Here is an 18,951-nt window from a genome sequence, read left to right as displayed (position 1 = left end):
TTTTTTCGAAACCTAATATTAGTAAAGGGAACCTTAAGTTTACAAATAACAAAAATAAATGGTGCGTTTTTATTTATTTCATTAACAAAGTTATGCAACACCCAATTCCCCTGTGTGAAAAAGTAATTGCCCATTTACACTCAATCACTAGTTATGCCAGCTTTAGCTGCAACTGTTGCATGTGCCCCATTGTGCCTGGCAAAAACCAAACACTGCAGTACACAGTAAGAACCTTATACCAACTGTCAAGCATGGTGGTGGTAGTGTGATGGTTTGGGGTCACTTTGCTGCCTCAGGACCTGGGTGACTTGCCTTAATAGAAGGAAACATGAATTGTGCTCTGTATCAGATAATTCTACAGGAGAATGTCAGGCCATCCATCTGTGAGCTGAAGCTGAAGTGCAGCTATGTCATGCAGCAATGATCCAAAACACTCAATCAAGTCTACATGAAAATGGCTAAAAAGCAACAAATGTGAAGTTTTGGAATGGCCTAGTCAAAGTCCAGACCTAATCCCACTTGAGGTGTTGTGGCAGGACTTGAAACAAGTAGTTCATGCTTGAAAACCCACCGATGTCGCTGAATTAAAGCAGTTCTGCATGGAAGAGTGGGACAGAATTCTTCCACAGCGACGTGAGAGACTGATCAACAACTACAGGAAGGATTTAGTTGGAGTCATTACAGCTAAGGGTGGCACAACCAGTTATTGATTGTAAGGGAGCAATTACTTTTTCACACAGGGGCATTGGGTGTTGCATAACTTTGTTTATGAAATACGTATGTAATTGTTGTGTTATTTGTTCACTCAGGTTCCCTTTATCTAATATTAGGTTCTGGTTGAGGATCTGATAACATTCAGTATAAAAAAATATGCAAAAGTAGAGAAAATCAGAAAGGGGGCAAATACCTTTTCACAGCACTGTACATGCACTGTATATGAATGAGTGTTTGACTTTGACATTATTAACAACAATTTATTGAATCTGGATGGGGGGGTGTACTCTCTAACTCAGGACTTGTGCACTACAAGATGAGATACACGTAACATTTCCCATTTTTTTTATTTGTATATTAAGTCCCACCATACCATATTACATTCAACAAAACTGCAAGAGATATGGTAGTATTGTGTGGTCGGAACACAGAAGAGTCAATAGGTTGATCGTATTCAACATGGACATCTATTTACTTAATTGAGAGGCAGACATACAGTATATATATAGTATGATATAGGAACATCTTTTTTAAATGCACAATTAGGAACAGACAAGTGCAGGTTTTTTTTAGACCGACTGTCATTAGATTTAAATAATAAGACATCAATTCATCAGAGATGAATTCCCCTTAAAATAAGCCTTTGCCTTTTTTAATGCTCAGCTGCTTCCATTGAGGCAGGCTGGCAAAGTGGTCTTTAGACATTCCAAATATGGCAGTGAAGTCTGAGTCTGAGAGATGTTTCTGGAAGACAGAGGAAGGAGGAAAGAGAGAGAGACAGACAGAGAGTGAAGGAGACCATTGTTATTTTTCAAGGCAACATTCAAGTGTAAAGAATACATTTGTCAAGACACTTTATTAAAACCATCTATAATAACCCGTAACTCATAGTAGTGTATGGAGGAATCTACTTTTCACACTTCAAAAACTACTGAACAATATTGCATCTGAGTGTATCAGTGTGGCAGTACTTTGAACACTAGTCACTTCATTATAGCAGCTCAGAACACCTACCTCCTTCTGGGTGGGGTCGACACCCTCAGGCAGCTCATTGGCTAGTTTGTTGATCAAGTCCTCTGGTGGGTAAGACTGGAAGCTCTTCCTGGTCTCAACACCATTCTGCCCCTGAGAGAAAATGATTCGATTCAGGTTTGCCCGCACAAAAATATTATCACAACGGTTGTCGAGTCATTGCATAATAGTTGTGTAATCATTTTTCTTTATACAAGCTCTCTGTTGTAGCCTATCACAAAACTAGCAGTTGTATCACAACCAAAATGGGTTGTAAATGTGTTGTACGACCTTACCCACAGTCCACAAATGTCAGTTCAACGCAGTGGGGAACCATGAGTTCACGTTGTATTTGTTTTTTGATGTATTTTATGAAATTGTATATGTAGAGCTCTCATGTAAAAGAGACACTGGTCTCAATGTATACATGTTTTTTTTATCACATTTCGTTTTGATTTCTATTTCATCTTTAGAATTTGTTTTTATGATCTTCTGATTTCATTAATACTAAAGAGAAAACAATATCCAATCAGGATTTTATTTGGTGGTCCATAGGTAGAAAAATCTAGCTAGTCCAGCCAGCCATTGGCTAGGCCTTCAAAATCTGGACAGAAGTCCTCTGACATTCAAACAAAGACAGGCTAAAACTGCTTCTTTAATAGAAATCCCTGATCACACTTGTAGGCAATGTCATGGCGACATTGGCTAGCAATGCTCGTGCTCCGAACTACGCATGTGCAGCCATCAAATCAAAGGCACTCCTTCAATATAAAGTTATTTTTGACAAAATTGAAAACGTCTCAGTTTGCAATTTTCATTGGGTTGGAGCAATAACATGTTCAACTACTTAAGACATTGGCTCAATTATAGGTTGTGCTAAAATTTCGCTAAAATTAACAACTCAGGAAAAATGTTTAACTTCATTCATTGACTTCTCTAACCCCAAACCCCAGCCTGGTCTGCTTGGTCTGGTTCACAAGCGTCTCCAGAAGTCTCGCAATGTTGTGCCTCTGGGTTTAGATACTCTGTGGTTCAACTGTATCAGAGCAGAATTTTGCCAAGAGATGAGTTCAGAATGGTCTGCCATGTAGCATGCTTCTGTATATGATATGAGCTGCTCGGTACTTGTAGGTAATTCTTTCTAACGCATATATATATATATATATATATATATATATATGTTTTAAAGATATCACAAAGAACTGTAAAAGTGTTGCAAATGCTTTCCACTTTCTGGAGAACGATCATGCCTTGCTGACTCTCTGACTCTGAAAAAAATCAGACAATGAGGAAATACCTGATTTGGGTTAAAACATTTTCATTGAACCAGACATTGTAAAGTCTTCTGATGACAGTGATGGGGAGAAACAGCGATCAACAGTTTTATTACCATGGAAGAAGTTGACCGAGTTTTGAAATCAGTGGAATGCCTGGTAAAAGCAGAGTATGATAGCTAAGAATATGGAGAAAATTCTGTCTTTTGATTGCAAATATGCGGAGGGAGTATAAAAGTGAATAAAGAAGGCTGTTGTATAAAACAACTGTCTCCGGATTACATCTGCAAACTAAGGGCAACCATGGCATCCGTGACGGAGAGGGAGAAGCGTTCATCCATGTATACGGATAAGAGTCTAGCTAGCTAAATTTTCAGTTATTATATATAATTCTGTCAGAAAGTTGTTTTAATAGCAAGTTAAAGCGTACTGTTAGATAGCTAGACTATGTCAGCTGGCTGGCTCGCTAGCTAATGTTACATGTATGATCTGTGTAGTAATATTATTCTTATCTTAGAAAGACATTTGCATTGCTAGTTATAGCCTAATGTTAGCTAGCTAGCTAACATTGAACCGAGTTGGTTAGCTACCTGCATATTCATGCATGGTAGTAATGTTATGAGTTGGGATTATGGTTCATTGTTTAGCTAGCTAGCTAAACAAAAGACTCCACTATGCAAGTAACCATTTCAAGGTACCTTTTAATCCTTCTGTATTTTGTGCACGTGACAAATAAACGTAGATTTGATTTGATATAGTGTTTTGGGGCGGCAGGTAGCCTAGTGGTTAGAGCGTTGGGCCAGTAACCAAAAGGTTGCTGGATCGAATCCCCGAGGTGGCAAGGTAACAATCTGTTGTTCTGCCCCTGAAAAAGGCAGTTAAGCCACTGTTCCCTGGTAGGTCATCATTGTAAATAAGAATTTGCTATTAACTGGCTTGCCTAGTTAAATAATGGTTAAATAAAGAAATACAACCTTTTTTCTTTTTTTTTTACAAAATTTACCAAAGACGGCAATGTGAAGAACAACATGAGCTCCACCAAAGTAAAATTAGGATATAACATTAGGCCAACGTTAGGCCAATTCTCCAGTAGAATGCCCTGCTTTTATTTTGCAACAATCACAACTGTGAGCTATTTTTTGTAATTAGCTCGTCATTAACTGTAATAATTACAAAATAATTGCTAAAATGAAGACGTTGTCAGCCATGATATGGTCAGTATTTGAACTGGCTAGCCAGCTAAGTTAACGTTAGCTAGCTAACAAACTAGAAATGAACCAAAACATTGTTTAGAAAGTTGCTTCTAGTTGCCTGGTTTGCTAGATTGGCACATACTGAATTCATTTAAAAAACACCAGTTATGCTGTTTTGGACCACCAGGCTGCTGATGTCATGCAGCCTGTCGTTTTTGTGTTTATACTTTTTCATAACAACAACAGCAAGTTTGATGTCGGAAGACAGTAGAATGTTCATGATGTCACTGCGAAAACTGTCTACTAGTATAAATCAGTATTTAGACTTGAAATCTTTGATTTTTAGTACACTACCATACTCAGTCTGTTTAGCACATGGCCTCACTTGTGAATCCTTAAAGATATGGGAGGGCAAAGGCTTAAGAGGGTGTGAACGTTGATGAATGGGTGTAGACAAAGAAGAGCTCTCCAGTAGGTGTATCAAAACATTCAAGGGCCATTTTTTCAAAAGTGGGGTTACAAGTTTATTCACTTTTGAAGCAGAATTACTTTCCTATTGTTCCTCAACTGTAGTGTATGATGCACCATTTTCTAGCTCTGAGTCTGTACTTTTATCCAATGTTTAAAAAAATACAATTTAAAATGTTGCGACATAAGACCAAATCGAGCCGGTCGGTCCCAAATGGGGTCACGGGAGAATTTACAAAATCCTGAAGAAAGAATATATACAGTACCAGTCAAAAGTTTGAACACACCTACTCATTCAAGGGTTTTTCTTTATTTGTACTATTTCTACATTGTATAATAATAGTGAAGACATCAAAACTATGAAATAACAAATGGAATCATGTAGTAACCAAAAAACTGTTAAACAAATCAAAATACATTTTATATTTGAGATTCGTAGCCACCCTTTGCCTTGATGACAGTTTTGCACACTCTTGGAATGCATTTAAATTAACAGGTGTGCCTTGTTAAAAGTACATTTTTTTGCACGCCCAATTTTTCAGTTTTTGATTTGTTAAAAAAGTTTGAAACATCCAATAAATGTCGTTCCACTTCATGATTGTGTCCCACTTGTTGTTGATTCTTCACAAAAAAATACAGTTTTATGTCTTTATGTTTGAAGCCTGAAATGTGGCAAAAGGTCGCAAAGTTCAAGGGGGCCGAATACTTTCGCAAGGCACTGTAGCTCCCACATGCCTTTTGATGAACGCCAAACGTGTTTGCTTATTTTATTTTTTAATCAATGTATTTCTGGCCACTCTTCCGTAAAGCCCAGCTCTGTGAAGTGTACGGCTTAAAGTGGCCCTATGGACAGATTCTCCAATCTCCGCTGTGGAGCTTTGCAGCTCCTTCAGGGTTAACTTTGGTCTCTTTGTTGCCTCTCTGGTTAATGACTGGTCCATGAGTTTTGGTGGGTGGCCCTCTCTTGGCAGGTTTGTTGTGGTGCCATATTCTTTCAATTTTTTGATAATGGATTGAATGGTGCTCCGTGGGATGTTTGAAAGTTTCTGATATTTTTTATAACCCAACCCTGATCTGTTCTTCTCCACAACTTTGTCCCTGAACTGTTTGGAGAGATCATTTATCTTCATGGTGCCGCGTGCTTGGTGGTGCCCCTTTGCTTAGTGGTGTTACAGACTCTGGGGCCTTTCAGGACAGGTGTGTACAGTTGAAGTTGGAAGTTGACATACACCTTAGCCAAATACATTTAAACTCAGTTTTTCACAATTCCTGACATTTAATCCTAGCAAACATTACCTGTATTAGGTCAGTTAGGATCACCACTTCCACAAGCTTCACACAATAAGTTGGGTGAATTTTGGCCCATTCCTCCTGACAGAGCTGGTGTAACTGAATCAGGTTTGTAGGCCTCCTTGCTCGCACACGCTTTTTCAGTTCTGCCCACAAATTTTCTATGGGATTGAGGTCAGGGCTTTGTGATGGCCACTCCAATACCTTGACTTTGTTGTCCTTAAGCCATTTTGCCACAACTTTGGAAGTATGCTTGGGGTCATTGTCCATTTGGAAGCCCCATTTGCGACCAAGCTTTAACTTCCTGACTGATGTCTTGAGATGTTTCTTCAATATATCCTCATACTTTTCCTACCTCATGATGCCATCTATTTTGTGAAGTGCACCAGACCCTCCTGCAGCAAAGCACCTCCACAACATGATGCTGCCACCCCCGTGCTTCACTTTTGGGATGGTGCTCTTTGGCTTGTATGTCACGTTCTGACCTTAGTTCTTTTGTTATGTCTTTGTTTTAGTATGGTCAGGGCGTGAGTTGGGTGGGTTGTCTATGTTCCTTTTTCTATGTTGTGTTTTGCGTTTGGCCTGGTATGGTTCTCAATCAGAGGCAGGTGTTGTTAGTTGTCTCAGATTGAGAATCATACTTAAGTAGCCTTTTCCCACTTGTGTTTCGTGGGTGAATGTTTTCTGTTTTGTGTATTCACCGTACAGGACTGTTTCGTTGCGTTCGATCTCGTTATTTAGTTTTTTTGTGTTCATGATAATAAATTATCAATATGGACACTTACCACGCTGCGCATTGGTCCTCCGATCCTTTCTACTACTCCTCCTCAGAATAGGAGGAAGACGAGCGTTACAGAATCATCCACTACCAAAGTACCAAGCATCGTGGTATCGGGCAACAGCAGAAATCTCCGGACTCCTGGACATGGGAGGGGATACTTGACGGCAAGGGACCCTGGGCACAGGCTGGGGAATATCGCCGCCCCAAGGCAGAGCTGGAGGCAGCGAAAGCCGAGAGGCGGCATTGTGAGGAGCTAGCACGGCAGCGCGGCTGGGACGAGAGGCGAGATCACGTGACAGATTATGTGACACTTAGATTGCACACAGGTGGACTTTATTTAACTAATTATGTAACTTCTGAAGGTAATTGGTTGCACCAGATCTTATTTAGGGGCTTTACAGCACGCACCACTTTTCCTTTTCACTTCACCAATTTGGACTATTTTGTGTCTGTCCATTACATGAAATCCAAATAAAAATCCATTTAAATTCCAGATTGTAAAGCAAAAAAACGCCAAGGGGGATGAATACTTTTGCAAGGCACTGTAAGAGAACTAACGGGACTGCCCCGGGGGAGAGCCCGACCGACGTGTACTATGGTGCATTAAGTTTGTTGGAACCTCTACAGCTTGCTGATATGAAATAATGATTCATTTAATATTAACTTAATGTGTCCCTGGCGATAATTTCCACGACTCTGGTAAGCCTCTGGGCAGAGGCAGTCAGCCTACAATGCTGGCATATGCCTTGTTACAATAGCCTAAGTATATAACATGAATGATACGACCGTAATAATCATAATGATACGGCCTTGGAGTACCATAAGATTAAGCCAACATAATTCGTTATTTTACATTAACCTATTTAAATGCATTGATATGGTTTAATTGATCATATTCTAGACTCATTATAGTTGCAAATACCACGCAGTTGCACCAGAGAAATGTTAACCAAACAGATATTTTTTGCAGGTACTCTGTTTCCCCACATTTATTGATAAATGAATTTCCCATCATGAAAATGTATCCCCCTTCCCCAATCAAATTCCTTCCATTGATACCACACAAAAAATACAGACAAATACAACTTTTTACTATAATCTGGCAACCCTCATAAAATCCGACATAGCACAAGTATCCCAAAGTATTAAGCGGAAACAAAAATAGAAAACAGCATTGGCATCAAAAAATAAAAAATAAAATGTAAGGCTACTATTATATGACAAGTATTTCGGTGACAACCTGGTTTATTACTAATATTGGGTTGCTAACACTTTTTAAAAATGTTTATAAATAAATGTTGGACTTAAAAAAAGGCAGTGTAGAACCCTATTACCCAAAATGCATTGCTCCAATAACGTTCGGAAGTTCCCCACCAAAATATATTTCCCTATGAATGTCGTACATTTTTTTTCTTCCACGAATTAAGCCACACAAAAACGCAAAATTCGCACGAAATCTTCTGAAATACTTTTAATACATATTTGCACAAATTGAGTGTGAGATTGTGTTGATGTCACAGACATATTTAGGAAACTGAACGAATTGAACGCAAGCATGCAGGGGAAATACAAAAGCATTCTACAGATGAGTGACCGAATCAGTTGATTCAGAGGAAATAATTCTTATTCGAGAGAGACTTTCAAAACCGAACCAAGACCTCTTCCTTCGGCTGTGCATGTTTCTAACAGAAAACATATTCTGTAAGTGTCTCACACGAGTGTTGACTGTTCACCTTCAACGCTTGGAATAAATACTCTGCCGTCTCTCCCTGAGAGATTATGTGCGCGACTTTGAGAAGCTCCGACGCCACATCTCATTAGTGGTGGGACATTATGTCAGATTAATTTGCAATTGACTGCCATAGCCCCACATTAAAGGTATATCATGGTGAGTTGAGAAGTCGATCAGAAATACTGTTATAATGTTTTTCAATTGACTGCCATAGCCCCAATTTAAAAAGTAAACATTGGCTGTTAATTACATACCTTTTTTTCACATGGTTGGGTTCGCGATAATTTGGGGTCGTGGGCCCAAAAAGTTTGTGTCTATGTGTTTGATCAAATCTGTCTCTCCTTCAGCGCCATGGAGTGCCGAGGTATTACGGTCGCTGTCCTTTCAGCACCATGAGCCATCACCTTTGATGTGACACTGTTGTTGTCGCTATTGATGATAGTGTGATAGTGGTGCTAGGTTACTATTGGTTGTATAAACAGTGTGTTTTTGTTTTGCTGGTCGCATTATTTTATGCTATTTGTCACATGTTGTGTCCATGCCGGGTTCCGGCTCTGTGTTGCCGCAGCCCAAAACGCTGCCAGGCCTATTTTATTAATTCTTAATGTCATCAAAAATAATTGCTCCTCTGGTCCGACTACAGAAGATATAACGTCGGGCGCATTAAGTGATGTTATTTTCTTTGATACAATGTATTGTAATATTTTTGGTCCCTCTGAAGGCCTAGGTCCTATAGTCACGGTTCTAGTTCTAGTTTTGATTTACATTTGGTTGAGTTGTCAACTAACGTGAATTCAATGTGAAATCAACAAAACATTTCACAATTTCATTGGATTTACTGTAGGTTAAAAGTTTGTTGAAAAATGTACGAAATGTTGATGACATTTTGCAAATTCAATGAGTTTTCCACATTGATTCAACACCATCACATTGTGTTTTTTTGTTGAAATGATGTGGGAACAACGTTGATTCAACCAGCTTTTGCCCAGTGGGAAGTGTGTATGGGGCCAATAAAATTGATGTAACCATGAGTTTGTTGGGTTGAGTTCACAGCAAGGTTAGATAAATTGATTTTCTGGATCCAGCTCATCATTGTCTCAATCCCACTCGTTATACCAAGTTTTGGTGAGTGCATAGGTAAATACAATTGTGCTTACATTTGTGATCCTTACGAGGGATGTCACCTCACCCAACTCTTTCTTCAGCTCTTCGTACGTTTTCCCACCCTAACACAAAACATGCGTGTACAGTATTATTGATGGAATATATTAACTTAAACAGTTGTGTACACTATTTGACACACACACACACACACACACACACACACACACACACACACACACACAAGCAGACCAAGAGTTAATCTGTAAGAGAAGGAGATCATTTGCACTCACACTCCATTTGGAGGGGTCCCAGGCGGTGAACCAGCCGGTGAAGGTGGGGGGTTCATACCGCTGCTTGATGAGGAGGATAGGGGTGTCAGGGTCCCGGGACCCTGGGTGGGTACGGAGGTACTCCTGACTGGTGACCACCGCTTCCTTCCTCTCCACCTCATTGGCCTCGTTCCCCACCCAGAGGAAGACCTGGACGCAACATCAAATAATTGATGACGGCCCACAAATGGGTGCTTGGCAGTGGTCTAATAGTATTATAGTCTAATGTTTGGACCTACACACTGAAGAAGGCTGTTAAACTGACATTTTAACAATACACACGGTACCTGGTCCCACGTGTCTAGCAACATGACATCATCCTCGCTGAGGTCATCCTGGGTGAACTGGGTCACCTCGGTAACGATGAAACGACCAGTTTTATTGGAGCATTCAAAGAGACGCGGCTGATGATCCAGAGCAACCTGCTGTAGTCTTTCACACACAAAACACATACAGAGAACACAAACAACTTTACATACACCACACTGTTTACTTAAAATTCATAATATCTAGCACAGTGAATCACAATCCATCAATTGTACATGGTTAAGGACGCAATCACTTAACTAACTTCGTACAGCTGCTCCCATTGACATTTTATTAGATAATAGTTGGTTGAAATACAGATTATGGCAAGGCAACTTGTGTATTACCTCTTGTTGTTGGCATAAGGGGCCTTCCCTCCAAGTAAATTCCAGAATTCAATGTGCTCCTGACCCTCTGCCATGATCTCTTCAGCAGTCGAGTGCTGTCCAATCACAGAGCTGACCTCTTTAGCCATGGCCCTCTCATCCCCACTTGATCCCTGGCCAATCAGAGAGAGACTATTAGACAGAATGTTTTACCATCTCTATATCTCTGTGTCTGTGTCCCAAAAGGCAACCTATTCCTACTTATTTTGACCATTAGACCCTGGTATCTCTAAGCTGCTATATCTGTAGTATCCACAACTTCATATACCTAATTCCCCTCCCAAAAGTACCTTGCCACACCACAGGTGAATCCCTGACTGGCTCCTCAGCAGAAATACATCGTTGGAGTTGAGCGAGGCTGCCAGGGCAGGCACCTCGATGGCTTTGGTGTTGGAGGCGTCAGAACCGCGGACCTGGAACAATCTGACTGGTGGCTCTGGGTCAGACACGCCTTTTCTGGAGGTACCGCCCTGTAGAACAGAAGATGAGGAAAGCAGTTGTCACATCCTGATCTGTTTCACCTGTCTTTGTGCTTGTCTTCCCCCACTTCAGGTGTCGCCAATCTTCCCCATTATCCCCAGTGTATATATACCTGTGTTCTCTGTTTGTCTGTTGCCAGTTTGTTTTGTTTCGTGAAACCTACCAGCGTTTTCCCCCTTGCTCATGTCTGTTCTAGTTCCTGTTTTCTATTTTTTCCCGGTTTTGACTGTTCTGCCTGTCCTGACCCTGAGCCTGCCTGCCTTCCTGTACCTTGCCACAGAACACTGGATTATTGACCCCTGGCTGCTCTGACCCTGAGACTGCCTGCCATTCTGGACCTTTTTTTTAACCCTATCTGGATTAATGACGTTGTTGACCTGTCTTTGACCTGTCTTTTTGCATGCCCATGTATTAAAAATAAACGTTTTTTTACTTTGACACTGTCTGCATCTGGGTCTTACCCTAAAACATGATAGCAAGTCAGGTTTGATTTAAATGTACAGTATGTGGTAATAAATTACTTCATGGTTAGAAATCCTATATCAACCTATAATCATGGTTGAACCAAAGACAATTCATTGCTATCAGATAATGACAACCAGTTTCACAATATTTACATTTTATCATTGTACCATTAAATCAAAACAAAATTATCTCACCTCAAAGATAACCATTTTACCCTTGAACATGGCCATAAAGTGTCTGGGTTCCTTGCCCATGGTGATCCTCACTTGTACAGGCTGGTTGCCATACTTTTGATCCAGGGCCACGGCCTGGAAGGCAGACGCTGCTATCTCATCCTGAGAGGCATGGCGCCCCTAAAACAAAATATTTATTTATAAAATGATGAGGCATTTAGCTCTAAAGGTATGCCATTTTGTTGCCATGTTATTACAAATAAAAGGATTCAACTTTATGCATTCTACAATGGCAGGGAGCTCCCTTACTTGCCACATGTAGAGGAGGTAGTTTAGCTTGCTGTGGACCTCATAAGTGTAGAGCACCAGATAGCAGTCTCCTCCATAGAAGAAGCCATGCCACTGGGGTTCCACTGGGACCAACTCCAGGTCCTCGATACGCCACACCTGCATGTGTCACAGAGAGTGTTAAAATGTCCACAGGTAACAAACGGTGAGTAGAATGACGGCGAGATATCTTGGAACAAATTACATGAATCAGAGTTAATATTTTGGTGAGTTTACCTCCACCTGACCAGTGCCATTGTCCACCATGCGCTCCTGTGCCGCTACTTCTGGCATCACGTGCATCTGTGTGGCATCAAACTTCTCCTGAGTCACAATGGCTACGGTGTATATGTAGGTAAGACAGTGTAGAATCACAAAACAAAGACAAGGTGAGGAATTACATACTAAAGGTAGTATTTGCCAAGCACTCACATCTCAATCATACATCAAAAAGGAAGAAAGGTACACTTCCATAGGGGTTCTTTGTGGAGGGATAGGGGTCTACTGAAAACCATTTTCATCTGAAGAACCCATTTTTTGATTGACAAGGGTTCTTTGTAAGGCAAAGGGTTCTACCAAGAACCTTTTTCATCTTAAGAACCATTGTTGGAAGAAAGGGTTCTTTGATAATTATTTGGAAGGGCAAGAAGGATTCTTTGGAAGGCAAGAACATTTTAAATAAAACCCTTCTGAATCCGAATTAATGTACTTTTTCTTCTTTTAAATAGTGCTGTGAGCATGAAGGTTTACCTCAGTGCATAAACTTTAACCATCTACAGTTGAAAAAGACTGAAACAGAGAAGTGAAAGTGATCGTGTGAAATTATGAAGTGAGTGGACAGAAAAATACAGCTTCATTCTATCCAATCAGAGCAGTCGGGTCCTACAGCTACTCTTTCTCTTTACAAACATGCAAACTAGCCAGTTGAGTTATTTAGACCACATAGTACCTCACTTGACTGACTGACATGAGAAAGAGGCGTGCTAGCACCCAAAAAGTCATTTCTTTCAGATCAAGGATAATTACAAAAATACTCTGAATATAATCGTATCCAGTAAATTGCCCATATCCGTTTAATATACTTGTTTTGTCCAACTACTCTGCAAACCTCTAACTTATTGCACCAATTACTGAGATGGTTGTTTCAGTTTACATCTTTTAAGTAGTCTATATTATCAATCTCTCCTACCCTGGCAGTCATTCTGAATGCAAGTCGTGGGTGATTAAAAGTTCCAATTGTTGGATATCCTACCTCTTGCTGGATTCCGATAGGCATTACACAACAATTTGCACACCTGCATAAGGTGACTTGCAGGCCTGATGTGGCCTGTAAACCAGGTGTTTTCTAAAACCACTGTGTTAAGGTATAACTAGTCCCTCAAAGAAAGGCCTTATGATATGTCCCACTGGGCACACCACGTACTTTCAACGTGGGAATTTGGGTAATATTTGGTTGAGACGTTGATCAGTGAGATTTCAACCTTTATTCACCCACTCAAAAAGACAGCCAGAAGTTGATTGAATTCCCAATGTGTTTTCACTATGCTTTCAACAATCTAAAAGCATAACCAAATTCCAATGGAAAAACAGTCAGATATTTTGGTTTAGTTGTCATCTACATGTGTAATCACTGCACTTTAAAAGCACAACACAGTTAAAATGGGAGTACATTGTCAGATATTTAGTATTTATACAACAACGTTATGTGTTATCTCTGTGCTTCATCTAATAGCACAACCAACCAAATTACCTAAATTGCAGTTGAAATTTCATTAAAAGTTCATAGTGAGAGTGATCAATGCTGTTTGAGATTCATACGCAGATTATTATAGCAATTTTGATGACCTCCACAGATCTTTGACCTTTGCATGCACGCTTTCTATGATTACATAAGAATACATTTATAGTTATATTAGGCTAACCTCAAAATGTGGCCATAGATGTGTTACTTTAAGGTTGAATAAATAATGTTACATTAGTTTGAGATAGCCTAAACTTTAGGCTATTTACTGTATTACAAAAGTAATATTGAATTGTGTTTGGCTGTGTCAAGCCTACTCCCGTTGTCCCGCTCCAGTGATCGACGGAAGCAGCAGAAAATCCAAACATCTCCCAGAATGTCGTTGAACAGGCACACCTAATCCGGCAACACCACGACCAACTGGCGCAACTGGGTACGGCTATGAATGAGGTCCTCTGCGTTCTCCAACGCCTTGACATCACCCGAGGGGCGTCATCTACAACTAGCCAGTCCCCCAGCCTATCCAGCAGTCCGCCCAGGTTAGCGATACCCGGTTGTCCTCCCGGACAAATATGACGGGACTCCATCTAAATGCTGTGGCTTCCTACTCCAGTGATCCCTCTATTTCTTCCATCAGACGTGAGACCCTACCACTGAGAGGTTCGAGGTTGCCATGTAATTTCCCTGCTGACCGGACGGGCGTTGGAGTGGGCCACGGACGTCTGGGAGAGAGAAGAGGAGGATCTGGGTTCCAATGAGAGGTTCATGGCTCTGTTCAGGGTGGTCATCGATCATCCACTGGAGGGCGGAGAGGGAGGTGAGCGACTACTCCAACTTCAGGAGAGTGCCCAAACCGCTGCGGAGTACGCCCTCACCTTCCGGACCATGGCAGCCTCCAGTGGATTGAATGAGCCGGCGCTCCGCATCCTATTCAGAAGAAGACTGTGCAAACAGCTCCAGACGGAGCTGGCGTGTCGAAATGACAGCCACTCTTTGGACGCACTCACCGCGATGACCATCCATCTGGACAATCTTCTTCGCGAGCGTGGGGACCCACATTGCCTCTCGCCCTCCTCTTTTGGCCGTCCTGAGACAGAGCCTGAACCCATGGAGGTAGGGTCTACAAACCTGCCGGCGGCAGAGCTGGGGCACTGTCCCTATTGCGGTCAGTAGGGGCACCAGCTTCAACAGTGCCCGGTGCGTCCCAACCAGGGATCCACGAGGGCAGGGGAACAGCCCTGTGATCAACAGTCTCCCCGGGTAGGCGTGAGTATTCCATCATCATCACTTTCCACCAAACGCTTTCTGGTTTCAATTTCACTGGCTGGCTGTCCCTCATGTATTGTTCTAGCGAACTCTGGTGCCATGGGGAATTTCATTGACAAGGCCCTTGCCTCCTCCCTGAACATCACCTCATACCCACTCTCCTCTCATTTTTCAGTTCAAGCACTGGATAGTCGACCACTTGGAAACGGGACAATCACACACATCACAGCACCACTCACCATTACCATGGGACCCCTGCACCACAAAAGCCTTCCCTTCGTCATCATTGAGGCACCCGTACACAAAGTCATCCTCGGCCTCTGTGGCTTCAACTTCACGACCCCACCATCTCCTGGTCGAGGATGGAGATCACTGCCTGGGCACCCAGATGTCAGAATACCTGCTTCCCTTACCCTGTGGTTCCACGTCAGTTGAGAGTCCTGTGGTTCCAGATCAACATCCCAGAGGCTTACCGGGATCTCCAGGACCAGCACCACCTGTCTCTCTCCGAGTCGTCCCTGGGACTGTGCCATTAACCTGCTAGCAGATACTGTGCCTCTGCGCAGCCGCCTCCACCTCCTGTCAATGGCTGAAACCAAGGCTATGGAGGAATACATCCAGGAGACTCTCCGACAGCGTTTCATCCACCCCCAAACAGTTCCGCGGGGCCAGTTTTCTTACTAAACGGGACCTGCGGAGTGCCTACAATCTGATCTGCATCCGGATGGGGCATGAATGAAAAACAGCCTATAGCACGATGTCTGGGCACTACAAGTACTTGGTGATGCCTTATGGATTAGCCAATTCTCCATCGTTGTTCCAGGCATTCGTGAACGAGGTGTTCTGGGACGACCTCCTGGAGAACCATCTGTACGTCAAAGCGGAGAAGTGCCAGTTCCATCAGGCCGCTGTCTCATTCTTGGGATACCGGATCAGCCCGCAGGGAGTGGTTATGGATGAAAGGAAGTTTGAGGCAGTCAGGTAATGGCCAGTCCCAACCACCATAAAGGGACTACAATGGACTACTGCCGCTTCATTAAGAACCTCAGCTCCATCGCCTCTTCTCTCAACTCTCTCCTCAAGTGTGGCCCCCGTAAGTTTGTGTGGAGTCCTACAGCCGATGAGGCCTTCCACCTACTGATGGGGCATTTCACCTCCGCCCCGATTCTGAAACACCCAAATCCTACACTGCCCTTCGTGGTGGAGTTGACGCCTCAGAAGTGGGTGTGGGGGCTGTCCAGTCACAACGCCTAGGTAACCCACAAAAATGTTACTACTACAAGAGTGCGTACTACTAAAAAAAACTGTCTCCTGCAGAGAGGAACTATGACGTCGGCGACCGGGAGCTCCTGGCGGAGAAGCTGGCACTAGAGGAGTGGAAACACTGGCTGGAGGGCGCCAAGGACCCATTTCTCATCCTCAAAGACCATCGGAACCTGAAGTACCACCAAAGCCGATGCCCTGTTCCGTCTCCACGATTCGGGACAGGTTCCTGTCCAGAGTGCGCCCATCATTCCGCCCTCCCGAATCGTTGCCCCCATACATTGGAACATAGACGTGGACATCCGCCAGGCTCTGGAGAAGGAACCAGCGCCTGCTACTATTGACCAGGGCGCACACATCCCTTGCCGCTGGACACCCAAGTTTCACCTGCACCATTCGATTAATCTCCACTAAGTACTGATGGCCCATTTTGGCACAGGACGTTGCCGGCTACGCAACTCCTGCTCCATATTTTCCCAAACCAAATCTGCCCGGCACGCTCCAGCAGGGAAACTCCTTGCCTTCCAGTGCATCAGCCGCCTTGGTTGATCTCATCTGTCCTTTGATTTCATCACTGATATCCCCTCTTCAGATGATTTCACTACGATTATGGTTATTGTATACAGATTCTCTAAATCCTGCCGATTTATCCCTCTCTCCAGTCCTCATACCGCTCTCCAGGTCGCTGAGGCACTGTCGCAGCAGGTCTTCCGACACTATAGCCTATGGAGGACATTGTCTCAGACCGTGGCCCCCAATTCACGTCACGGGTATGGAAAGCGTTCATGGAGAAGCTGGGTTCACGGTCAGCCTCACTTTCGGGAACAGGCCTCAGTCCAATGGGCAGGTGAAGAGGATAACCCCGGAGCTGGGGAAGTTCCTTAGGAGTCACTGCCAGGACCAGCAGGGGGAGTGATCCTGGTTTCTTCTCTGGGCAGATTACGCCCAGGATTCACTGCATCACTCCTCCACCGGACTGACCCCCTTCCAGTGTGTCCTAGGAAATCAGCCAGCCCTGGCTCCGTGGACACCAAGGCAGACCGAAGCTCCTGCTGTGGACGAGTGGTTCAGGCGCGCAGAGGAGGTTTGGAACAATGCCCACATGAGACTCCAGCACGTTGTCCACCGCCAGAAGGAGTAGGTGGACCGCCACCACAGTGAGGCTCCCGTGTTTCATCCTGGTGATCGCGTCTGGCTCTCCACCAGGAACCTCCCACTCCGCCTGCCCTGTAAAAAGCTGAGCTCCTGATTTGTGGGGCTGTTCAAGGTCCTCTGGACGGTCAACGAGTTAACCTATAGATTACAGCTCCCCCACTAACTACCGGATCTCACCCTCTTTTCATGTTTCCCTCCTCAGGCCGGTGGATCCTGGTCCCCTGGCTGGTTCCTTCCCCCGCGACACCCCTCCGCCTCCCCTGGACATCGATTGGAGCCCTGCCTATGCCTTCAGATCCCTCCTGGACTCCCAACGTTGTGGGGGTCAGCTCCAGTACCTGGTTGACTGGGATGGGTACGGCCCAGAGGAGCGCTGTTGGGTCCCGGTGGACGACATCCTGGATCCCAACATCATCCGGGATTTCCACCTCCGGACCAGCACGCTCCTCGCTCTCGGGGTGGTCCCCCTGGATGGCGTTGTCCTGCGGCTGGAGCTGTGCATCAGGAGGGGGTTACTGTCATGTTTACTCCCACTCCGGCACTCGATGTCGCCGGTCTGCTGACCACTGGTCCTTGCAACCCACATTACGCACACCTGCACACCTGCACTCCTTATGCACTCCTGGACTTCATCAGTACCTTGATTACTCCACCTTTATTTAGTCCTCAATAGCCTCAGATTCCAGGCAGTATTGTTTTTGTTTTCATTCCCAGTACGCTTTTCCAGTTTTGTATGTCTTCATTTTCTTGGTTATTAAACTCACCAACTGCACTTACTTCATGACTCCGTGTCCGCGTTACAGGTTGACATGGCAAATGAATAATGTCTATATCTCAACCAAGAATGCTTTTCCTTTTTTTGTTTGAGAATAGGACTAAATCAAATCAAACTTTTTTTTAAATGCATTTTAAGTTTGATTCGATTTAGTCCTATTCTTTAACTTTGATTCTTGGTTGAGATGGAGATGTGAATCCATCATACTAATGATTAACTTGAAGATTACCAAACTTTAATCAACCAAAGTTTGAAACCCTAGGCATATACAGTACCAGTCAAAAGTTTGGACACACCTACTCATTCAAGGGTTTTTTTATTTTTACTTTTCTACATTGTAGAATAATAGTGAACACTTCAAAACTATGAAATAACACATATGAGACTCACCACCTGGATTCGGTCTTATGTAGCAAAATTTGAAATTGTGTTTTTTACATTGGAGAAAAGTAGAGACTCAGAGCTACAAAATGGTTTATCATAAACTGAATTTTTAAGGAACAATGGGAAAGTAATTATGCTTTGAAAGTTGATAAACTTGTAAACTCACTTTTGAGAAAATGGCCCTTTGAATGTTTTGGTATCTAGTGAAGAGCTCTTCTTTGTCAACACACATTCAGCATAATTTACACCCTCTTAAGCTTTAGCCCCACCCATCTCGTTTGCTCTCGGAGAGTTCAGAGCGCACACTTGACGCTCTGGCCGATGATTTGTTTAC

General features: G+C 43.1%; 1 protein-coding gene across 1 annotated transcript in view; it reads right to left on the bottom strand.

Annotated features, from left to right (window-relative positions):
- Positions 1 to 1,042: 1,042 nt before the first annotated feature.
- The window catches only part of LOC110494190 (advillin), a 29,560-nt gene continuing 11,651 nt past the window's right edge, over positions 1,043 to 18,951 (bottom strand). Inside the window, exons 11-20 of the mRNA XM_036950256.2 lie at positions 12,271 to 12,371; positions 12,016 to 12,153; positions 11,728 to 11,886; positions 10,879 to 11,058; positions 10,550 to 10,701; positions 10,184 to 10,328; positions 9,858 to 10,046; positions 9,621 to 9,689; positions 1,729 to 1,839; positions 1,043 to 1,458 (exon numbers count right to left, since the gene is read on the bottom strand). Coding sequence (XP_036806151.1) covers positions 1,345 to 1,458; positions 1,729 to 1,839; positions 9,621 to 9,689; positions 9,858 to 10,046; positions 10,184 to 10,328; positions 10,550 to 10,701; positions 10,879 to 11,058; positions 11,728 to 11,886; positions 12,016 to 12,153; positions 12,271 to 12,371 — 1,358 coding nt within the window. The 3' untranslated portion in view covers positions 1,043 to 1,344. The remainder of the gene's footprint in view (positions 1,459 to 1,728; positions 1,840 to 9,620; positions 9,690 to 9,857; positions 10,047 to 10,183; positions 10,329 to 10,549; positions 10,702 to 10,878; positions 11,059 to 11,727; positions 11,887 to 12,015; positions 12,154 to 12,270; positions 12,372 to 18,951) is intronic.

The sequence above is a fragment of the Oncorhynchus mykiss genome, chromosome 17 (genome assembly GCF_057628025.1).
Source record: "Oncorhynchus mykiss isolate SJ-2025 chromosome 17, ASM5762802v1, whole genome shotgun sequence".
NCBI lineage: Eukaryota > Metazoa > Chordata > Actinopteri > Salmoniformes > Salmonidae > Oncorhynchus > Oncorhynchus mykiss.
This window is presented reverse-complemented; position numbering and strand designations above follow the sequence as displayed.